The following is a 24,258-nucleotide window of genomic DNA, read 5'->3' as shown; positions in this document are numbered from 1 at the left end:
CCAAAGTTCGGGTGGCATTTTGACCAGAAGCCCTGCAATTGGCCAAGGCCCCGTACTGACTGGTACTCCAGGGCACCCAGCACATGAATTGATGCCAAGCACTCTCAGATATACTAGGAGTCGGTGCTTGGCTCTACTGTTGGTGCCCATAGGGGTGGTGGGGCTCTGGATGCCTGACCAGTGACATCAGGCAGCCAGAGAGTTTTACTCTTGGCACTAACCCATCCTGGCCACTGAGCTTTCTCCATTGTGTCTGCTTATCCCACAGCCAGAGTGAAGTCAGGTCTCTATATCTGAGAGCTGGCTTAGACCAGCCTCTCAGTTGGGGGAGGAGGTCAAGTTAGTTGGGAGCTTAAAAGCCAATGGAGGAAAAGGTCAAGTCCCATTCCCTTCGATTTGAAGAGAGGTTTTGTCTTTTCAAGCAAGAGAATGGGCTATGGGCATATGGATGTGCCCACTCATTGCTAGGAAAGAAAGGGCAGTTCTATCCAGATATGTCTCCACAGATGAATGGCTAAGGGACACACGATGGCTAGGTGGCAGGAGCTGCCTCCATGTGGGTCCTTCCTCCCAATTTGTCAGGCTTCTGTTCCTAATCTGTCATCCTGAGGACTGGGTGACCTCATGCCCTTGCCATAGTAGCCATGCCATCACCAGAGGACAGCGGCTCAGCATTTCCTTTGCAAGGGAAAGCTTACTGACAGTGATCCTTGGGGAAACTGTGGACTTCGCTCTCATGTTCTGGTGGAGACCTAGTGTAAAGTCATGGCTCTTTGAAAATGCCAACTTCCACCAGATTCCATACTCTCTGCAGTCCTCTACTGTAGCCTGCGGACTTGTTCCTGGCTTTACACTTTCTTTAATTGAGTCAGAGCTCTCATGCCTGGCACAGATTTATAAACACATGCTGACTGCCAACAGCAGCCAGTTAGCCTCCTGACCCACTTCTCTTCTGCTTTCACTCTGGTGTACAAAGGCATGAGGGAGGGGCCAGAGAGGTGGCCACTTGGACCTCTAGCAGGAAATCCTCCCTGTGCCAAAGCATTGTGTATCTGCAGCTGAGGCTGTCTAAGACAATCTTCTCTGGCCTAACTCCGGCTTCCATGGAGCCACAGACCCTGCACAGACCTGCCCCTGCCAAGCCAGACTAAGAGATGAGCTCAAAGAGAGTCCTGGTCATTCCAAATGGGTCCAACTTCTCCTTCTTTTCTTGTATTATTTGGTCTGGAGGAGATCCACACACTTTGCTTTGGATTTTGTTTTAACATAGAAACTGTGAGCCTTACAGCTTGAATATGTATAGTTTTATTAGCAGTAACAGGACTCTGGAACTGCCAAAAGTAGTGTCCTCTTCCTGACCTGGTATTACTTGGCTTTTGGCAGGCTTCCCAGCTCTGTGCCCAGCAGCCTGTCCAGAGTGAGCTGGTACAGAGATGCCAACAACTGCAATCTCGCTTATCCACTCTGAAGATTGAGAATGAAGAGGTAAGTTTCCTGCTTCAGAGACTCAGAGCCACCCCCTGAGTTTCCCTGTTGAACTTCTCGTTGCCACCTATCTGGGAGCAGTGAAGGAGCATGCAGAGAATGTCCGGGCTGCTGCAAACATTTCCTAGCCAAATGTAGGCTTGGATTTTCCCCCTCTGCTACATCCTGCCCTTGAACTCCAGGAAGTTGCTCTTGCACTGCCAAAGGTTGAGCTCTATTTTGAGCTTTTGCAAAATGCTTCCCCACATACACACTTTTAATCAAAATGGTCCTTGGCAGCTGAGTGAACAATATTGTGTCTCTGAAACCACCCCCTCTTGCCTGGCTTTGTCCAGGATTTTCAACAAACAGAGGCTTTTGACTTCAACACTTTAAACATCTCTTTCTTCGTAGAAAAGAGTGACTTTCTCCTGGGCCCAGTATATTTGCTTTCAACAACTGATTCAAAAGGGCAGTATCATTCATTATCAGAGCTCCTTTCTTTTCAGCTCAAATAACTTCTTACCTGGCACCTTACTTACTAAGTCTTTCTTTTCCCAGGAAGATTAGGAAGGACTAGGGATGGGTCACTTAGTTTGCAAATGGGGAAACAAGTCTGTTGATTTGGTGAAAGTCATGAAACAAAAGCTAGGGCATTCCAGGGCTGTGCCCATCACATGTTTCAACTAACTATATTTTGGGGTTGGTTTGAATTTGTTTTATTCTCCATCTCCCATGGCACTCCTATTACAGTCAAGAACTAATATAAAGATAAAAAGTAAACATTAAATAAAAGAACTGGGTCAAGTGCGTAGCATGAAGGGAATAGTGGTGTTCAGTTCCCCAATGGAGAGCAGCACTTGATACCCCAGTCCGCGTGGTGTTCATTATGCACTTAAGTACTGTCCCATGGGAGGCAGAGTTGTACCCTCAGGCAGCATCCTCCCTCCTTCCTCAGCCCACTCCTTCCCCCGTTCTCTGAGCTTCTTTGTCCCCTGCTCCTCCTGCATTATGTTGGCACTTGTTGTGGCAGGTAAAGAAGACAATGGAGGCCACCCTACAGACCATTCAGGACATTGTGACCGTCGAGGATTTTGACGTGTCGGACTGCTTCCAGTACAGCAACTCTATGGAGTCCGTCAAGTCCACGGTCTCAGAAACCTTCATGAGCAAGCCCAGCATTGCCAAGAGGAGAGCCAACCAGCAAGAGACAGAGCAGTTCTATTTCACGGTGAGGGAGCTTGATGGCCTTTAAAGAGCATCTTTAGGCAGTGCGGCACATGAGATTTGGAACTTGGAGTCCTTGTGAAGTGTCTGAAGGGCAGTCTTTAAATATCCTAGTTTTAGGTCTGGGCATATTCGGAGACTATCCCTACACTTAAAGGCACAAACATCTACAAGTTGTATGTGTTTAACAGGGACCCCCAAGAGAAAGAATGCTCCCAAGCACACTACCAAGATTTTCTCTTTAACCGCTTGGTAGGCTTTTCTTTGAAAGTTTCCTTTGTAGCCATATAGGGTCATGAAAGGGGGCCTACATCTCTGGGTTCTTGGGAACTACATTCAAATATTCTGGCTGACACAGGTCTTGTTTTTAAAGTCTGTAGTCTCTCCTAATTGGTGTGATGAACTTATTTTACAGTTTTTTTTTATGGGAAATTCTCTTTCATAATTATTGCTAAAATTCAGAGGGACATGTAATTATTGTTAAAATTCAGGGAGACAGGCAGCATTGTTGGTTTGCAGAGAATTCCAAAACATCGTATTTTACTATTCATGTATCTCCCAGTCTCTTTTTAGACAGATGGACCCAGTGTTTTTTAAATAGTGTTAACAGCCCTGTGAAAGTTGCTGGCTGGTCTTTGGAGCTGCTTTTTAATAATTAAGTTATTTGAGCTTGCCAAGTAGGATTTATTGCCTGGACTAAAATTTATTTTCTAATCTTCTGATGACCAAGAAAGGAGAAATTAAGTTTGCAGATGTGAGATGAAATATAGCCAGTGAATGTGCATACTGATTCTGAATGAGAGAAATTAACTTGTTTTTCAGTCAAGAAATACAGTCTACATGCAGTAAATTGACTTTTTCCTCCAGCTAGAACAATTTATTTAATTTTTCTTTGCATGCTGCCCTTTCTTCATTAAGAACACCAGTGATTTGTTATCTTTTTAAAAAGAAAGCTGTTTTTTTAATTTAGTTTAGCTCAGAATTCTTAGGGGTTTTTTTCCTTGAAGAAGACTGTTGAAAGGGAATGATTTAACAGTATTATTTTTTTTAAGATTTTATTTATTTTTAGAGAGAGGGGAAGGGAGAGTGAAAGAGAGAGAGAAACATCAATGTGTGGTTGCCTCTCACATGGCCCCCACTGGGAACCTGGCCAGGCATGTGCCCTGACTGGGAATGGAACCAGCAACCCTTTGGTCTGCAGCCCACACTCAATCCACTGAGCTACTCCAGCCAGGACAGTATTATTCTTTAAAAATAACTTTTTTCTTGTTATACAAAGCAGCAGATGCTTATATAAAATTCAGAAGCAAAAATGAAGAAAATAAAAATCATTCATAATCCCACTACCTAGAGATACTGGTGCTAGGATATATGCACACCCAAACACATATCTAAGCATGCATTTATAATTTTATTACAAATAAATGGAATACTGCTGTACATACTGTTTCATAATCTACTTTCATTTACCAAATGATTAACATTTTCTTGTCATTTAATTATAACACTTTTGAGTGAAATACTAAAATCTATACAAAAAAATAGTGAAATGACATTTTGGCTCATTCATTAATTTTGGTAAAATTTTAGCACACTGCCTAATTTGCAGCTAATTCTCAGTAAGTGCTGAAAATTTATTATTACTATCATCATTTATTTATTAATCATTATTAAATTAACCATTGGTCATTCACTGAGGATCTCGTATGTGCTGTACACTGGGAATGCTGGGGTGTAACATTAGGGGAATGATGGGATAGGCGTATGAAGGGAGAACTTTCCGTTTTACTTCAAATATTTCTAAACAGGTATGACAGGTTGGGTTTTGTAATTAAAAAGGTATGGAAGCATATAGAAATTTTCAAATGCGTGCATGCACACTGCTGACATGCAAGAATGGTGACCAGGAAGAGTGGAGTTGGGGAAACATCACACCTGAAGTGATTTTATGCTTGATCTTGAAGGGGGAGTGAAGCGGGCAGTGAGTCGGGAGGAGAACGGCTTTCCTTGAGAAAAGAGCAGCATGTGCAAAAGCGTAAAAGCATGCGAGAGGCTGGGTTCGCTATTAGGAGAGCTTACTGACTAGAGTGAGGGCCGCCTTGCCACCCCAAGCATTGTTGTCTCGGGAGGTTGTTGAGCACTCAGGAGGTTTGTAGAAGCTTTTAATAATAGGATTATTTGGCTGGTCTGTCTGGACTGCTTAGATATAATAGTATTTGAATGACCTAGTCACATTACACTGCAGAAGATTTCCATTTTTTTCACTAAATAAGAAATTTTGGACTTAAAAATCTGTATTGAAGACTGTCAGGATTACTTTTTGGCTTTAAATGAATCTATAATACTTGTATTCAAAGTTGACCTTCAATAAGAGCAAGAATAACCATATTCAAAGTGGTGACCTCTCAAATCCTGCCCACCCTTTCACCTCTGTCTGCATTGGTGTCCTCTAACCCATTTCCTGTCTTTTGTGACCATAGTGCTACTTACCAAAATTGTGTGCAAATTTTCTTGGCTAACAGGAGCGTTTTTGATCTAGGCTTGTGTAATAACAGATTTATAAGAGAGTTCATCATTTTTGTGACTGGTGCTTGGAATATGTCAGATAATTCATTTTATGATAAAAGGGTTTTGGGGGGTGGTAAAATGGACATTCATGAAAAGGGGGATATGCATGTTAAACAGGATGGCTGCCTGTATCTGCAAAACTGTACAGAGCCAACACAATCACACATGGGCTTTTAATTTGTTGCCTCCAGAGACATTGCCATGTTTTCCCCAGGGCCTTCAGAAACAGCAGAATAGCATATCCTGTAAGCTCTCTTCTTTAAAGATTTTATTTATTTATTTATATTTAGAGAGAGGGAAAGGCAGGGAAGAGAAGCATCGATTTTTCGGTTGCCTCTTGCATGCCCCCTACTGGGGACCTGGTCCAAAACCCAGGCATGTGCCTTGACTAGGAATTGAACTGGCAACCCTTTGGTTCACAGGCTGGTGCTCAGTCCACTGAGCCGCACCAGCCAGGGCACAGTAAGCTCTCTTCTTCTGGTGAGTTGGGAAGAGGTCCCTTCTCATGCCTTTGACTCCTAGGTAGTGTGCCTGGTGACCCAGAGAGCTGCCAGGAAAGCTCCCTGACCACTCTCAGCCGTCGTCAGATTGATCAGCTCAAATGACTTCAATTGGAAATTTGAAGCATGCCCTAAAAATCAGGCAGGAGTCCCAGAAAAATAATCATGGAATTTTAAAGCTTGAAGTGATTCTTAAAAATATCTAACCAAACTTTCTCACTGAAAGAATTAAAAAATAAAAATAAATCTAGAGAGGATGGGTAGCTTGTCCAAGAAACTCAACAAGTGCTGAAACTAGAACTCTTGTTGCCTGGTCTTGGGCCACAGGCTTTTCTCTCCAGCCTGCTGAAGAAGCTGGTGTGAAGGAACAGCTTAGAAACGGCTCAGCAGCTTTCTCCTCTTCTTTGCCCTAAGTGAGATGTGTCCTGATCTCCTTGGCTTTGTATCGCTTGTCTTCTATAACACACAATCCAGCAATGTCTACTTTTTTTCCCCATTGCTATTTTTACTGTGATTGTTAAAAACTATATATTTTTTATAGATGCAAAGATTTTAAAATAGCATACAGAGAAAAAGTCAAGCTCCTACCCACCTCTGACCCCCACATACCTTCCCTTCTGTCAAGTGATTGAAACCAGTTTATTCTGTGTCCTTCCAGAGGTACCCTGTGCACGGACTACCACTGACATACCCTTCGATACAATAGGATTACATTATAAATATAGTAAAATAAATAGAAATATGAGTAAAATTTTGCTACTTATACTGTTCTTTACTTTTCTTTTTTTACTTAATTTATTTGGGGTATTATTTTTGTATTTGTCCCAAAAGATCTGCCTCCTTTTTTAATGGCTGTGCAGAATTCCACTCTAGGGATGGATGTACCATCATATATTTAACCATGCCCCTGCTCATGGACAGTAATGCTCACTGGTTAGCCAAGGATTGTCAAAGCCTGTAAGGCTGGCCTTTCTCCTAAGTATTTCCTTGTATGGGGATTAGAGTGGGGAAGGGATTAAGGATTATAGCTGGCCCTGGCTGGTGTGGCTCAGTGGTTGAGTGCCGACCTGGGGATCACAGTGTCGTTGGTTCAATTCCCAGTCTAGGGCACATGCCTGGGTTGCTGGCCAGGTTCCCTGTAGAGGGTGTGCTAGAGGCAACCATACATTGATGTTTCTCTCCCTCTCTTTCTCCCTTTCCCTCTCTAAAAAATAAAATCAATAAAATTTTTATTAAAAAAGGATTATAGCTGATAAAATAAACAAATAGACTGCCGGAATTCTTGCGGACTGATTTAGGTAAGGTAATAGGAGGGGAGTTGATGCCTTGGCCATTGAGACAGTGCTCTAGGTCTAGACTTGGACCTAGTGGTCTAAGATCTTTTTTACCTCGGTACTCTCCTGCAGGCATTCAGTAAGTGTGTGCTAAGCAGGTACAAATGAATGACTGCCTCTGCCTTGTCAGCTAGAGTGGGGAGATGTGCTCCCATTTAAAGGTTTGCTGTAGTATTTATTCTGTATGACAGCTGTCTCCTGCCTTAAAAATTCACAGGGAGGAGGGAAAATGTGAATGTGCCTGGATGGTGGGGAAACAGCCACTCCAGTGGCATCTGTGTGTCTCTGCACAGAGGGCTGGCTGGGCATAATTCACTCCTCCCACTCACCCCACAGCCTTGCAGCAGGGGGTTCTTATGGCCCTGGCTTCACGCAGATGAAATACAAGGCATATGGCCATAAGGTCCATGAGTGTTATACCTCCATGGTAAGCACATTTAAAGTGAAGGGGTACTTAATAATTGGATTGCAAAGCATGCTTTTGCCTCTTTTAAAAAATTTTTTTAAAATTATTTTATTGTTGTTCAATTACAGTTGTCCCCATCTAACCCCAATCCCTACCTCCCTCCCCTGCTTCCACCCCGCCTTGGTTTTGTCCATGTATCTGTTATAGTTGTTCCTGCAAACCTGTCTCCCTTCCCCCCATTATCCCCTTCCACCCCCCCCTCTGGTTACTGTCAGATTGTTCTTTTTTTTTCTTTAAGACTAGAAACCTGCTTTGATTCAGCTGTATTATGCATTAGTACAAAGCAAAAAAAGTTGAGGGAAGGGTAGGTTTTAGGTTAACTGAGCAAGTGATTCAAGTATAAGGAACACTTTTGCATACGTGCTCATTGCTGGACCCTGTTCTAATAATCACAGTCATGCTTGTTATCCTACTTCACCTCCAACAGCCTTGTGAGAAAATATAGCCCCAGTTTTCAGGTGGGGAGTCTAATACTGGGGAGTAAGTGACTTGCTCCAGTTTAGAAAACTTAATTAATGGTGGTAGAATATTCCAACTCAGGCTTTTCCATTTTACTGCAACCAAAATGTCAGGGAGGGAGGGCTCAGAGGGAAAAATTAGTACTATAATACATTTCAATAAATAAAACTTATTGCTGGCAGTTGATAACCAATTGGGAACTTATTAAGAAGTAAGTTGAGCCCTGGTTGGTGTGGCTCGGTGGGTCGAGTGCCAGCCTATGAACTGAAAGGTCACAGGTTCGATTCCTGGTCAGGGCCCATGCCTGGGTTGCAGGCCACGTCCCCAGTTGGGGGGCCAGTGAGAGACAACTGATCAATGTTTTTCTTGCACATCAATATTTCTCTCTCTCTTTCTCCCTCCCTCCCCCTCTCTCCAAAAAATAAATAAAATCTTTTAAAAAATAAAATAAAATAAAGTAAATAAATTGAGATCATAAAAACAAAATTGAAGATTCACATGGCAAAAAATGAAAACCACCCAATAGACTCTTTGCCTGACTTCCTCGTTTTTGAATAAATTACCAGCTTTGATCATATTGAGTGTAAAATTAGAGGGAGGATATGGCGCCAGTTAGACCGTGTTTAGGAATTTTGATTTAACTCTGGTGATCTAGAAGAGCGAGCACACTGCCCTTTCCTTTCTCCTCCTTCGAGGAGAACACCAGGCCAACCCTTTATTGTTGGATGTTTGTTGAGGGGAGCAGGGTGCAGAGAGTGGAATGAAAAAATTAATTGCTTATTATCGTAACATACTTTAAATAAGGAAAGCAACCTTATTGTCCAAGGAAGGTTTTTGAGATTACACATAAATAATTCTTTTCCTGGCCCCTAGTCTGCAGAAATCATTGAAAAGCCACCTGTTCCTCTCTTTCCTTCAGCTGTTTCGCTCCTTTGGTCTTGTGTGTCTAGTCAGCAGCAACGGATGCTTTTAACTCAGCTTTATCAGTGAAAGCAAAGTTATTTCTCCAGCTTCTCTCTCATACAGATGAGAGCTAGCCGTGAGCAGGAAGAGAAGTGATAAATACTATGTCTACCAAGTCTAGGATGCTTTTATCTTCCCATACCTGACTTTATGGAAAACTTCCAACCATTGTTCCCAGTCTTAGGGATGCAGGTCATACTTTGACATAGTTTCCATTCTTCAGGATTTGATGGAACCCAAAAAAGGTCATCATTCATACCTCTTATCAGATTATTATTTATTTTAATGGTTCACTAAGTGACAGCCAGGCTAACTAGTGAACTGTGAACATGAATGAAAAAAATGATTTCCAGAATCACAAGTAGAAACATGAGTGAGAGGAAGGAATTTGTATAGATTGCCTTCCAGAATTTTGGCTGTTTTCTAAGCAGTCTGGTCTTGTTTTAAGGGTTCAGTCTCATGGTAAATTTTTCTCATTAGGAAACCTTAGAGTCTCCCGGGATAACTTCCAAAGAGAGGCCTTTAGGATTCAGACGTTCGCAGTGGGTGTTTCCCTGCAGGTGTTTCACCTCCAGGCCCTGATGAATGGTTCCAAACTTCACAGTTAGGCATGGTTGGGGGAATAGACATCACCCAGGAAAGACTGACAGCAGGTGAGCTGGCAGCTGGAGCAGATGGAAAGGGAAGGTGACAGAGAAGCCTATTTTCATGCAGATGATCTGGGAAAGCACAAAGGAGTGGAGGAAACAGATCCTCAGTAAAACAACAGAATCGATTTGGTGTAGGTCAGGGACGTCAAACTCATTTTCACCAGGGGCCACATCAGCCTCGGGGTTGCCTTCAAAGGGCCAGTTGTAATTTCAACTCCTTAACAGTTAAGGAGTAGTGACATTTATATAGTCCTAAAATTATTTCGGCCCTTTGAAAACAGCCGCAGGGCTGATGTGGCCCATAGTGAAAATGAGTTTGACACCTCTGGTATAGGGTTTATTTTGTTTTGTTTGTTTTATATTTAATTTAAAGAGTAGGGGCCCACTTGGAGGCTTGGTTTATGACTGCTACAGAAGGTTCTATCCAGAGGAGAGTGAGACTGTTCGTTTATGTACTCATACTTCCATCATGTACTCATACTATCTCCTGGGCACAGTACTAAACATCTGAGATGCCAAGAATAATAGATGTTGTGGTCTCTGACCCTAGCAAGGAACAGTCTAGAGAGAAAGACGCATGAGGAATAAACCCTGCATGGCAGGGATGTGTGAGAAGTGCTGTCATGGAGATTTGCAGAGGAACACACAGGAGCATCTGGGTGAGCGTGGGAGGGCCAGGAAGGGCGTCCTGTAGAAAGCAGAGTTGTTTCTTTGGTTTTGGAGGAGAGAAGAAAGGGAGAGAAAAGAAATACACTCTCTTGGTTAAAAGTTCACATTCTACAGAAAGGTACCCAGTAAAAGTAACTCACATTTTTTCACCTTTTTTTCCTGCCTTCATCCTAAGTGATAGGAGCCATAAATTTAAAGCCTTGTTGTATAATTATACTTTTTGTTTACTACATTACAAGAAAGACAGAACTGTTATAATTCAAAATGTTTTATTCGCTGAGCCCTTCAGCTATCTCACGTACCACCAGCCATTCATGGATCGCACTCAGGGAAGCGCTGCCATGTTGCCTCTGAGTTCAGACACGCGTAGATGACCCCGACCCAGCAGGTGAGCTGCTGCGGCTGGGGACAACCAAGGCGAATGACGATCCCATGAGCAGCCGTGTGATAGAGAGGAAAGACACTGTGTTAAGAGGCCAAAGGCCTGACGTTCAGGCCTGGCACTTCCACTGATGGTCTTGCAGCAGTCGGCAATTTATTTTACATCATCTTACCCAAGATCATATTTTTATCTGTAATAACAAAATAACAATGCCTTCCCTAATGTGCTACACAGAGTTATTGTAAAAGTCAAGTGAGAGAATATGTGCTAAAGTGCCCTAAAATCTCTGATTTGCTACATATATACAAAGAATTAATACTGTGCAGATTTGTTCCCCTTTTCCTGCTTGATACCATAATGGGAGCAGGTTACCATAGTGGTTAAGAGCACACACTGTATTGTCAAACTGCGTATGTTTGGGTACTGGCTCTACCACTCACTCCCTGTTTGACCTTAAGCAATTTATTTAATCTCTCCAAATCTCAGTGCCCTCACTGGTAAAATGGGAATAATGATAATAGCTTGTAGGTTTGTTTCAAAGATTTGATGAATTGTCCAGGAAAATCTAGTCTCTCACTGGGCAGATAAGGGTGGAGAGAAGACAAATCAGAAAATGTAGCACAGCAATCATGTTTTCACTGTTAGAGCAAATGGAATTACATTTCCATAACCTTATCTTGTGTTTGGAACTGCTGGTTTGTATATATGCAAGTGGTGGGGGATGGCAGCCCCTCTTTTGAGAGCTCAGAAATCCCAGGCTTCCCACAAAGACTCCATGCAGAATGAAGGAAGAGGCTCATTAAGATAGACAAAGATGCTGTGCATGCTGGGCTTGCAGCTGGGGTGGGGGCTGAGCCTGCCATTGGCATTGCGCCTAGTGTGATGGAATGTACCCATAGAGGGGAGGAGCAAGGGCGACGCAGGGCTGGATGTCAATGTGGGTGACCAATGGCAGATGTCTGTCCTCACACCAAGGAGACCGAGGCTCAGTGAATCCATCTGCCCCTCGGTCTTCTTCAGTGGAGCTGAAAGAGATGAATGAGGGGCTCTAAGAGACAGTTTCTTACACTGGCCAGTGTGGAGCTTCCGTGAAAATCGGCAACTGTCCAGATGCTCAGGGCCAGACAGAAATAAAAAATGGACCTGGTAGAAATTGGGTCAAAAACCAAGTGCCCTCTCAAAAAGGGAATTGTACAGCTGCACATCTATTTTGTTTTGTTTCGTTTGCCCTCAGGAGTCTGATTCTTTTCTCCTCCTTCCCTACAGAAAATGAAGGAGTATCTGGAGGGCAGGAACCTCATCACCAAGCTACAAGCCAAGCATGACCTTCTCCAGAAAACCCTGGGAGAAAGTGAGTGGTGTTCTGCTGGAACTTCGGCCCTGAGGGGAAGGCTAAGCCCTGGTCTGGATTGCTGAGCTTCCACCCTAAGCCAAGTGAACCTGATCTGGTTATATGAATACATTTCCTTTCCTAGCCTGTGTGATGGGGAAGCACACTCCCCAGATGACTGCTTGAGTAATGGGAAAAGGCCAGTGCCTAATGAAGCACTAATGTGCATCATTTATTTGTTTAAATGGAGCGTGCCTGCTCTTTACCCAGTACCCTTCCTGCGCTCTTTTGCCACAACTGAGGTAGAGGGGCTGGTGAGTTATGTGCTCTCCCAACACTTGGCGAAAACTGTCAACTCTTCTAGGGCAGGTTTGAAGCTGGAGCAAGATAGGGAGCTAGAAAATGAGCTACTTAGCTTTGAGGGGAGGAGAGGATTCTGAAAGGCACAGGTGATGGATGGACAGACTGCTGCTTTCTGTAGTGCCATGGTAGAGCACCACATTCCTTCTGCTTCGAGAAGTTTTGCCGCTACATGGCAGCCCTCCCTCTGCCTTGGTCATGCTGAGGCCAAGGTGCTGAATGGACTGTCTCATCTGGAAGGATGATTTTAACCAGACCCTGGGAAGTAGCAAGGCGGAGAATGAGACTGGCACTCTGGACTTTTTCTCCTCCGCTGTCAAACAGAAGGTGAAGGTTGAAAGAGAAGCTTCCCTGGGGTTGTTGGCACCCTGCCTAGGTGTCTCAGCAACCTGTGATTAATGGCATTCCCAGGGCGGGGATGCCTCTGGATGCTGGCTCCTCCTCTCTGCCCCAGTAGTCTCGCTTCAAGATGGGAAATGGAAGCCTACGGGGCATATGTGGTTAACACCAGTGAAAGCAAACCTAACACTGTAAAATAAAATTTTGAGCAGTCTTCAGACACACTGCACAGTATAGGAAAGTGTACAGTATTCATTGGCTCATTGACCACAAGAATCAGAGCTCTGCTTTTCATACCAGAGCCTCCTACCCACCTGTCTTGCCCTGTCCTTCTCTTGCCCTGGGTCATTCCCCCAGGTGATTCTTTCATCTCTAATGTCTTTGATCTTGTGATTTCTTAAAGCATTTTTTTGTATGTGAAGAAAACCTGTTAAGTAACTTCTGTTCTCTTTCCTCTTTACTACCCAAGAGACTCATGCTGAACAGATTTGGGCATTGAGATCCAAACTTTTCTTATAGAAAATCTTTACTCTTGGGTTATCAGATTGCTCCACAGGGAATCAGAGGAAAGAAAGCCCAGAACTATTTGGAGCAAATTATAAGCATGATTTCCTTATGCGGAGATAATGGAAGCATAGCCCATAAGTGAGATGAGGAACAGGGCCTCCAGGGATTGGGGGTCGGCGGGGAGGCCAGAGCCTGTGTGTTACAGAGAGAATGGGCTTCACACACACAGTCAATACACCAAATGTCCTCCTCTGGAGGATAGAGGTTGGTGATCCTTCGTTAGTGCTGCAGATGGCCTTCATCTAGATATGACGAGTTCTAGCAATAAGGAAAAAATAGCTATAGATCTTTCTGTATGCAAGTCATCATATCCCTGCCTTCTGTATTTGTCACCAGAATGCAAGAGCCCCTCGTTCTTGCCATGGAGGGATAATTGATGCATATGAATATTCCAGAATGGAAATGGGCCAGATGTTGAAAATAATGGCTCAGAATAATATTTTTGCCAATGAAAGCTGAGCTTTCAGTAATGAGATGCTGTTGGGTCGGGGGCAGGGCGGGCGTTGTTGCTCAAGATGAGCTGAACTGTAATCAACAATTAGCAACCTTTAAAGGCAAGAAAAAGCCCTGCCCTGTCTCAGCCCTTGGAGTTGCCTTTCCAGGAGCACAGGTGAGGGCTGTGGGAGCTTATCCATTCAGTGCCTGCTTGGGTTTTTGCTGGTTTATCTAATATAGGTCTAACACAGACTAAGCTTGGTTAATTATGTACCCAAAGAAAGCAACATAGATCACATCGTGGCCCATGCGCACATGTATATGTATTTTTTTTTTTGAAAAACATAAATATACTTCTTGTGAACATTGAGATTTTCAGTTCTATTTTTAAAGCTAGCTGTAACCCATTAAACTTAAAATTAAGCCCTTGCTGGGTAGCTAGTTGGTTAGAGTGTTGTCCCCGGATGCCAAGGTTATGGGTTCAGTCCCCTATCAGGACACATACAAGAAGCAACTAATGAGTGTATAAATAAGTGGAACAATAAGCTGATAAGCTGATATTTCTCTCTCTCTCTCATCAATAAATTTTTAAAAATTTAATAATATTAGGGCCCACTATTGGATTGAGAACCACAGTTTGATAACAATATCAGCATCTTTTCCCTTGCCACCCCAGCCCAACCTAATAAGAGAATTTAGTATGAATTTAAAACTACAACTTCCATATCGTTACTGTCCCTTCCTTCTTACCACGCAGACCCACGCACCTTACACAGAAGAGAGGCTAAATTTCGTCTAGGAGAAGGCTCTAATGATGTGTTCTCTAACGTGTGATCTGCCTTGCTGCTGTCCCCCTAACTCCACACTCTTGGGAAGCAGTGCTGGCGAAGCTAAGGTTTAGCAACACCAACAGCCCTAGGTTGGGAACAGGTATCAAAAACAGCCCTTGTCCAGAAAGGGGTTCTGGGAGCTTCTCTTTTTTTTTCACCCTGAAGGCTGGTCACACTGTGATACTGGTGGTTGTTCTCTGGGGAGATGGGTCGGTACCGTGATTCCTAGGAGCAGGTTGTACTCTTTTACCCTCTGCTTCAGCAAGTACTTTCTGTTTTTGTCATTCCAACAGGTCAGCGGACAGATTGCAGTCTGGCCAGGTAGGTGTGGCTTGGGACAACCCTGGGAAGAGATGAAGAAAGGGGTGTGGGTAGAGTTCCTAGCCTGAGAAAGCCAGGAAGTCCAGCTGCAAAGGCATTGATTGGCTTTGCAAAAAAAAGTGGCCTTGGGCAGGTGTTGCTTTTTCTCTTTGTCTTGCTGACTCCACCTGACCCAAATGGAAATGGGGTTTGCTGTGACTCAGGGAAAGACCAGAGCAGAACTGAGTGAAGGGAGGTACCCTTTGCTGAAATAGTCCTAGAGACTCCCAAAAGCCACTACATTGGAAGGAAAAGAAATGTTCAACTCTGGAGGGAGGGTCATTAACTGCCAGGCTTAAACATGTGGGTTTTGGGAAGTCTCTGGTGATGAGACAGAAGATCAGGAGAATAGCATTTGGTCTGAGATTTTTTTTAATGCACGGAAAAGATGACAGCCCCTGCTAGTGACTGTTGCTGGATAATGAACTATTGCATTGGTAGAAATCCTGGCCCGATGATTTATAAGTATGCAACCCTCCCAGTCTTTCCCCACCTTCCCCTTCCTTCCCCACCCCAGCCAAATATTTTCCCTTCCAGTTACGGAGCTGCTATGAGAAAACTTGGGAGCTGGCAGAGAGCAAGGCATTCATTCAGTCAATAGTTCTCAAATGCCTAAACATGTGCTGATTTAACTGGAGAAAGAGCTGTAATGGGCTGGACTCCTTAGAGACCCTGGGTTAGCCCATTATATCAACCACTTATATCTGCCAAAACACAAAATAATCATGAGGCCATTTACAATTATAGGCTCGTTATTTAGAAATAGCTTCATTTGGCTTTCATCGTTTCGTCATTGTGGATTACAATAAAGATCCCATTAATCTTAATGACTGGAGGGAACCAGGATAATAGAATTCTGTGGAATGTGTCTTCTTGGTGATATAGTCTCAGTGTAAGTTAATTCCCTTATGTCATGTTATTTCACTGTGTGACATTGGGCCGCTCTTTTCCTTCCCTGAACTCCAGTTTTCTCATCTATGAGACAAGAAAGGGCATTCCATTATATGTGAGGAGCTCTAGGATTCCCAAGGGGCTCATCAAGGGCAGCCTGATGGGAGGGCCAGAGGATGCCCAGTGGCCAGGCGCTGGTCCCTACCTTTACTCAAAACAAAACTGCTACTCTCCTTGCTTGGGGCGTTGTGCCTCTGAGTTGGATTCCCTCGGAGAAAGGCTTCTGAGACTAAACACATGCTTAAAAAGCACTGACCTCGAGCACAGGTGGCAAACACAAGGCCCGCAGGCCGAATCCGGCCCTCTACCTTGTTTTATCCGGCCTGGCACCTTGTTTCTACCCGGCAGCAGCACTGAGCCCTGGCCCCTAGTTAAGGAGAAGTTACATTTATACAGTCCTAAAACTATATTTGGCCCTTTGAAGGCAACCACGAGGCTGATGAGGCCCACGGTGAAAATGAGTTTGACACCCCTGCCTTAGGGGATCACCAAGGTTCCTTCCAGTCTGAACACTGTACCCTCTGAATTCCAGAAAAATCACTCCCTCCCTTTTTTCTAAGTATTTCTAACAGAGAAAACCGTAGCTTCCTTTGGTGTTTACTGATGTCTCCTTACATAGAGGTCTTATTGTCAACCCAAACATTTTGTACTATAAACTGAACAGATTCCCTCCTATTCTGGTTTTGAATGGTGGCAGACATTAAAAGCAGAGACCTCTGTGCATTTGTGAAAAGAGCTTTAATGGGCTTTCTCTGGATGAAGTCTCTTAGCCATTTCTGGAGCTTAACTGAGTAATGGGACTTGTTTCATTAACCACCAAACAGACTATTTTTAACCTCATTTTCTTTTTCCTCCCTCTTGCTGGATCGGTCCTCTCTGATTCGGTGGCATCTACCACAGGCGTAGCTCAACCGTGAGGAAGCAGGTAAGAGCCCAGCAAGAGCCAGACTTGTCTAGTGTGAAAACAGTAACATCCCGCAGACATTCATGGAACCCCACTGTAGGCAAGACGCACTTTTGTGACTTAGCACCCGTGTTTGGAACGTATCGTTTAGTCATAGTGTATTTAATATTATAGCAACTTTATTGATTTAGCTTTTTTAGCTGGAATAGCCATGATCTTTCTGATTTGTTGCTCTTACCCAGTAAGATTTGCCTTGACTGGCAGAATTGTCTTTGGCCTCAGTCCTTCAGAAGATGGTGAAAAAGGCCTCATACTTCATACATATGTACCATTGTGGCAGAAACAGCAGCTAATCACCTAGACCAGGCAGTCTTGCTTTAAGTTTGCAGGTTTTTGTTTATTCCAAGTGGTGTGGTCATCCTAGGTATATTTCTAAGACATCTTGAAAATGCAAAGCTAAGTCTGGCCTCGGACTGATAAGCAAGTGGTGTTGAGCTGCGATTTTGTGCATGATCTTTGGTGTTGGATTAAAATCTGGGCAGCCAGCTCTCATTGCCCACCGTGGAAGCGATCTCAGCAGTGGATGGATAATCCACACCAAGGGATAATTTAAACAGCACTTGGACTTGTTTTTAAAAAATCAGTTGAAATATTTCTTTGCAGTAGCAAATATGACTTTCTAATTTATTCTTTATGGCAAATACTGAAATGATTGTGTATCTTTTGAGCTCATACCAGCTATGCAGTAGACATTTAGCAGGGAGGAAGTGGAGAGAGTTCAGAAATGTCTTTGTATCTACTCAGGGGAAAGCTGATTCAGGCTTTAAAAAATCATTTTAGGTAATTCACAGCGGCTGTTGCCACAGGGCAGTGATCAGATATAGAAAGCACCTGGTTTCTGGCAGCGGGAGCCCCAGCAGGATCTCCAGCCGATGGGATGGCTCTGGCTGGCTGGGCAGTACAGCTGCGGGACTCGGGTGACATAGTCCTCGCTTGTCTTAGCTTTGCTGTCGCTATGTTTCCCCCTTCTTTACTTTGGATCTCATTTTAATGAGAACACCATTGGATACAATAACACTTTTTAAATTATAAAAAGTTCATTGTGACTCTCTTTCCTCTTGTTCCTCTAATTTTTTTCCATCTTCCCTTTTCTCCCACTATTTCATTTAAAACCAGAGAGGAGCCGAGTGACTCCCAGGAATAACTTAGTGCATTTAAAATCAACAGGGGGATCTGTTAAAAAGCGAGAAAACCTTCCTTCCCTTCAACACTTGAGAACAGGATTGAACTGAAGTTTGTTCCTTTCACTTCCTGGACTGAAACCGGGCTTCCTACTCATAGATAGAGCCCACGTCCAAGGGCCTCACAGCCCCCTCTCTGGCTGCAGGGGTGCTGAGACCACTGTTTGGCAGGTGGTCTGCGCACCTGGCTGTACTCACCGTGGAGGGGAATGGCACCTATCTGGTCTGCATCTGCAGCCCGAGCATATCTGCCTGGTATGCTAGATTTGGGTGAAAGTTCAGGGCACACCAAAAGCCCCGATCAAATAAAGACCCTGTTTTCATTCTGCAGCCCTGGGTTTTGTCCATTAGCTCATTTCTAATAATGCATTAGTAAAGAGTTTTTCTGAGTTAGTCAGTGGGTCAATAGTAAGTAATTTAGATGATGAGTAATCTTGTATAAATAACCAGGGAATAAACATGTGTTTGCTTTTTTTTATGGCAGATCAGTCGAACGGGGAAGAATCTGGCAGCTTTTGCTTTTTGAGGGTCTCTAATAGGTTCTACGCATTTTTGACCCTAGCAAAGACTAGGTTCAAACCATCCCAGACTCTTCTTCAGAAAGAAATACCTCAGCTGCCACTTCCAAACTCTCCCGGCTCCCTTCAGCTCAGCATTTCCTCTCTCCTGTTATTTCCATATCTTCTTTGCTGGCCCTTCTTTTTCCAGTCCTTTAAATTCAGGCATTTCCCCAAGGCATTGCCCTCTTTCATTTTTTTCTGTTTTCTTTCCCTTGTCACTCCGTTTCCTTAGGTGAATCGTGCTCTCCTTTCCTTGGTGTCCGCGTGCTCCGCATGCTGTCAGTCTGAGTCTGCCCTCAGCGTCAGTCTCACCTTCCCCGCCGTGCTCCGACTTAGCACCTCCCCTAACTTCTCTGTTTCTTTAATGGGGAACCTCCATTCTTCATAGCCTTGGAAGTGTCAAATCTTGTCTTTGATGCCTCTTTTCTTCTCATTAGCCATGTCTAATCAATTGTCAAGAGATAGTTTCTCCCTTAGTGAAAACAGAAATCTAACAAACATAATGGAGATTGGTACCTAACTCTGTCACTCGTGAGAAACTATGCCCAACAATGAATTTTTTAGACATTATCTGTCTACCTTCCTAATTGTTCACTCCTGCAAATCACTGGACTTCTGCTTTACTGTTATTTCCAATTATGCCTGCTACCTGAATGGGGATTTTAGCCTAGCTGTCCTTAGAGACCCTTTTCAACCCTAGAATTAAAGGACCAAAAATGTTGTAAATCAAAGAATTAAACTGACATGGATTCTAATGTTGGAAGAGGGAAGGAGAGAGAAAGAAAACACAGACACTGAAGAAGAACACACAGAGACACTGGCTGGTCAGCTGTGTGCAAAATCAATGGTGAAATGGTGGTCTTTAGAGCCCCTTTTAGGAGGGTCTGAGGCCTTCATGACTGTTTCTAGGCTTTGCTCCCACTGGACTCTGCCTTAGGCCCAGTTGGAGCAGTGTGGACTTGGAGAATACTTTTATACAGTGGGACAGGTCATCTCTGGCTCACTGTTGTCTGCACACACAGATTACCCCTCTGGGCTACTTCTGAAATACTACTTATTAACAGTGGACAGGCAGGTTAACAACATTGATCCTTGCTTTCTGCAGTACTATCTACATACTTTAACTACTGTTGATACTCCATTTCCTGCAAGTCTAGGCAAAATTTTGCACTCGACTTTTGAAGCCAGAAACTTCCGAGCTTCCCAAGCTCCCTCCTGCTGGATCTTTATAAATCTAGGACCAGAAAAACGTTACAAACCTTCATATCACCATCCTTATTAGCACTGCTACTATCATCTATACATTAAAAATATAGCAACATTTGTAAACATAGAAAGACTTCCAAAAGTAGGATTTTGGTGGTTGGTTTTTTTTTTTTTAAATAGAGTATGAAAGAAGCGACGGATTTTTTAAGATCACCCTGGGCTGGCTAGCAGAAGTCAATGATGGCAGCAAGAGGGCAGACACTGGCTACTGTGGCTGCAAAGCTGGAGGAAGCCGATGGGTGGGGGGGTCATAAAGATGAGCTTGTGGTCACTAAGGCCACATGCAGTACTGCTCCCTTTGGCAGCACCCTGGGGTTCCTTAGCTTGGGAGCTAGAGGCCATGCCAACTCTTCCCTCCGCCTGACTTCGTCATGAGGTCCAGCTGCTTCCCTAAAGTGGCCAAGCCCCATCCATAGTTACAGCTGAAAACTCAGAGCCATGGGTGGGGCACAGGCCAACCTGGGAAAGGGGCAGAAGCCACAGGGCCCATCCCACTTGAGAGTACAGTCTCTGTGCTAAAATCCACAGCCCTTTTAAACTAGATTTAGGGGTTCCTTTGCTTAATCCCTTTCTTCCCCACTGGGTGTTTAGTTGCATTATAAAACCCTACTGCTTTTTACCAGTATTTGGTATGTGCACCTGGCAGTGCTTTCTAAGCACTTAGGATGCAGTATGGGTGGTGGAAAGACGTTTAGTCTCCGAGGGAGACTGCCTGGGTTTGAATCCTGGCTCTGCCACTTACCTGCTATGGCACCATAATCAGCTTTTCACATCACTAAGCCTTTATTTCCTCATTTGTCAAATGAAAATAATCATAATATGTATGCCATAAGGCTGTTACTGGGACCAGTCTAACACACTCAGCACATGGCCCAACACATCTCTCTAAATTCCTCTGTCAATGGTAAGTACATGTTAGTGAGCCAGTAGGAAATATTGTTCTCCTCACCTCCAATCCCCTCCCCAACTTGTAGATGCCAAAGCAAGGCCCAAGGAAGTTAAATTCCAGGGTAGTATAGCAAAATGGCAGAACAAAGAGTGACATCTGGCAGGCCTGCTTCTTTGTTTTAGTACCAATTAGTCTGCACTATTCCCAAGAGCTGGATTTTTTTCTTTTTTACCTTTTATACCAAACAGTTTGTACCTTTTATACCAAACAGTTTTTACCTTTTATACCAAACAAACTGTTTGGTATAAACGGTAAAAAAGCATCCTGTTCTGATGCTCCTATTGGTTCATTCTGCTACCCTTAACTGCTATTAGTTGGGCATGCATTATGTGAGAAATCATGCCAGCACTGGACACCCAAGAGTTGGCATAGGATCTGCCCTGTGGAGCTGAGCTATAGTGGTGACACATGCNGCACTATTCCCAAGAGCTGGATTTTTTTCTTTTTTACCTTTTATACCAAACAAACTGTTTGGTATAAACGGTAAAAAAGCATCCTGTTCTGATGCTCCTATTGGTTCATTCTGCTACCCTTAACTGCTATTAGTTGGGCATGCATTATGTGAGAAATCATGCCAGCACTGGACACCCAAGAGTTGGCATAGGATCTGCCCTGTGGAGCTGAGCTGTAGTGGTGACAAATGCAAACAAATACACCCACACCATTAGCTCACAATCAGGGCTTTGAGGCCCAAGTTCAAGGTGCTGAGACCCTGTAGACCAGGCCCTGATCTCATCTGGGGAGTCTGGAAAAGCATCCTTGAGGAAGTGTGGTGCATTCACTGAAACTCCAAGGGGTAGGGGCTTGGGGTTCGGAGAGCATTTCAGCTGCAGGAGCAGCCCGTGCAAAGCCATAGGCAAGGAGGACTTACCTGGGGAGCAGAGAGAAGGGCCACTGTGGCTGAAGTAGAGAGACTGGGGGCAGAGTGTAAGAAGATGAAAACGAGGTGAATACAGGAAGGACCCTAGACACGCAAAGCAATGTAAGGAAAGTAACAAGAAGTCTTCCAGAGTTTAGCCTAGACAGTAAACAGTCAGATGTACACTTTTAAAGATCACCTAATAGCTGTATAAAGGAAGAGGAGCGTGGTTTGGAGAACAACTAAGAGTGGGAATTAAGATGTTGATGGATTGAGTTGGTGGCAATAGAGAGGGAGAGAAGGGAATGGATTTGAGAGATGTTTAGAAGGCAAACTTGACAAAATGTGTTTTGATTGATTGATTGATTGATTGGATAGCTGAGGGCAGAGAACTGATTCGGGGTACAGTTTCACAAAGGACATGCTGGATTTAAGGCATCTGTGCAGCATTTCCAAGTCGATGGTTGAATATGTGCTCTGGAGCTTAAAGGACAGGTCGGATGCTGGACCTGTGGACCAGCCACTGATCCAGCTGACACAAGTTCCTCACAGTATGGCCCATTTCCTCTGACCCTCGGCTATCCCTGTTTAAAGATCCTAACATTGTGTTTTTCTTTGGCTTTTCAGGACTCCAGCCAGGCGATTCCTCTGGTGGTAGAAAGCTGCATCCGGTTTATCAGCAGACACGGTGAGCAGGATCTAGCCTTGGCCTTATTCATGCAAAGTTGGGAAGAACTTTCAGGAATTTTTTGAACAGTAAGCGTAGAAATAGACTTTCCATCCTGACATTCTCAGAAAAGGAAAAAACTCTTATTTGTTCACATAATACTCTCTCCCTCAGAATGGCCACACATAGACATTAAGAAAAAGACATCATATTTTTGACCCAAAACGCCTTGGCCACTGACCACACTTCTTTTTCTAGCCTGAGAATGAGTTTTAAATTACAGCTGCTATGTGAATTAATACAGCTGGTGTGATGTGTGATGGTAGTTTCACCATTACTCACTGTCTTCGTATGTGTCTGTGTCTCCCACTGCACGGCCTTGACTGTTAAGTCACATTGGCTTTTTTGCATCAGACTGTTTGCAAACAAGTCCTTTTGGGTTTTGTTCTGGTTTGGTTTCACCAGATGCAGTATCGCCAAGAGCTCAGTTAGTAGTTGATCTGAAAGTTGTAACCCACATTTGAGAGTCTGCAGGGGCTGGCTCCTTCTTAACCTGCATCAAATGACACTCTCTTCCACGTGGACAAAACTGAGGCTCAGAAACTTCATTCCTTCTTCAGCACTTCCTAGGCTGTTTGGACAGAATTTAGGATAGAGATGAATTTCCAGAGAATTGAGTGTTTAGAAAACATGGATAATATCTGAGCTAGTGCCATGAAGATTTCTAGGAATTAGGTATCAGAAATTATTTTCAGGTGTTACCCTTTCTAGTTATAGGAAAAGGGACAGAATGATCTAGGAGGTGAGGAGGTATGTAGATCATTGCTGGTCTCAATTCAGAGGCAGCCATTGTCTTTCCCTCTCTCTCCTTCCTCTCCTGAAAAACTGGACCACTGCTTGCTGTTCATTTTTCGAATAGTAATTGTTTTAGCATGTCCACGACTTACTACATTCTCATCAGCTACAATTTTCATCTTATCTCTCTTCACTTGAACTAACAGCATTTTTTATCACTGTTGAACAATCAGCAAATATTTACAAGTCCCTGATCAGTGCTGGGCACCATGCACTGCCCACCTAGGAAACAACAAGAACAAGAAACAGGAATAATGTGCTGTTGCTGTTTTTACCTGGTTTTATGATGCAGTTGGGAGAAAATAAATACGCAAGTGAAAAGTTTAAAAGTGATAAGCTGTAGTTATTCAGAATGGCAATATAAGAAATTTCACAAGATAGTAATAATTAATGGTCAAGCAGTTGGCAAAGATAAGTCCAAACTAAGTTCAGGGGAGAGAGAGTTATTTGTGCATAAAGGATAGTAAGAAGATGAGAGTCTAAATTCCTAATCGTTCATCCATGTATTTCATTCATTCATTCATTCATTCATTCAACAGATAATATACACTGATTGCTCATTGTGTGACAACAATGCGTTCCTTTCTTCATGAACCTTATATTCTACTAAAGGACAAATACATAAAGCATCACTTGTGTAGTCAATAAATAAACAATATACAATATGCTGGGTATTGATGAGTGTCATGAAGGAAAGTAAAGCAAGGTGAGGAGATGGAGAAGGGAGAGGGGACACTGTTCTAGGCAGTTTCAGGGAAAAGGCCTAGGGTCACCTAAGGTAACATTTGAGCAGAGCCCTGAAGGAAGTAAGAGAGTGAACCATGTGGGTCTCTGGAGAAGAGTGATTGGGGTGAAGGAACATCAAACGCAGAGATCTTGGCGTGTGTGAGGACCAGCGCACAGGAGACCGGTGTGACTGGAGCAAAGTGAGCAGGGAGGAGACTGTGCAGACGCTTGGAGCTTCATTAGCTGAGGTAGGTGTTTGGATTTTATTCTGAGTGAGTTAGGGAATCACTAGAGAATTTTGAACAGGGCGTGAGCTTTTCAAAGGAGGCGTCTGCAATAGTCCAGGGAAGACATGACAGTGGCCTGGACCAGGGTGT

At 43.7% G+C, this 24,258-nt stretch overlaps 1 protein-coding gene across 10 annotated transcripts in view; it reads left to right on the top strand.

The window, feature by feature from the left end:
* The window catches only part of SRGAP2 (SLIT-ROBO Rho GTPase activating protein 2), a 253,602-nt gene that overhangs the window by 193,378 nt on the left and 35,966 nt on the right, over positions 1-24,258 (top strand). For all 10 annotated transcript variants that reach the window (XM_037067162.1, XM_037067163.1, XM_037067160.1 and 7 more), the window contains exons 9-14: positions 1,384-1,485; positions 2,498-2,695; positions 11,949-12,033; positions 14,837-14,864; positions 16,755-16,779; positions 22,261-22,321. In XM_037067162.1, the coding sequence (XP_036923057.1) occupies positions 1,384-1,485; positions 2,498-2,695; positions 11,949-12,033; positions 14,837-14,864; positions 16,755-16,779; positions 22,261-22,321 (499 nt within the window). The remainder of the gene's footprint in view (positions 1-1,383; positions 1,486-2,497; positions 2,696-11,948; positions 12,034-14,836; positions 14,865-16,754; positions 16,780-22,260; positions 22,322-24,258) is intronic.

This window comes from Sturnira hondurensis, unplaced genomic scaffold (assembly GCF_014824575.4).
Source record: "Sturnira hondurensis isolate 20B ecotype Veracruz unplaced genomic scaffold, ASM1482457v3 Scaffold0017082, whole genome shotgun sequence".
NCBI classification, from domain to species: Eukaryota; Metazoa; Chordata; class Mammalia; order Chiroptera; family Phyllostomidae; genus Sturnira; species Sturnira hondurensis.
Note: the sequence above shows the minus strand (reverse complement) of the source record. Positions and strands in the feature narration are given on the sequence as shown.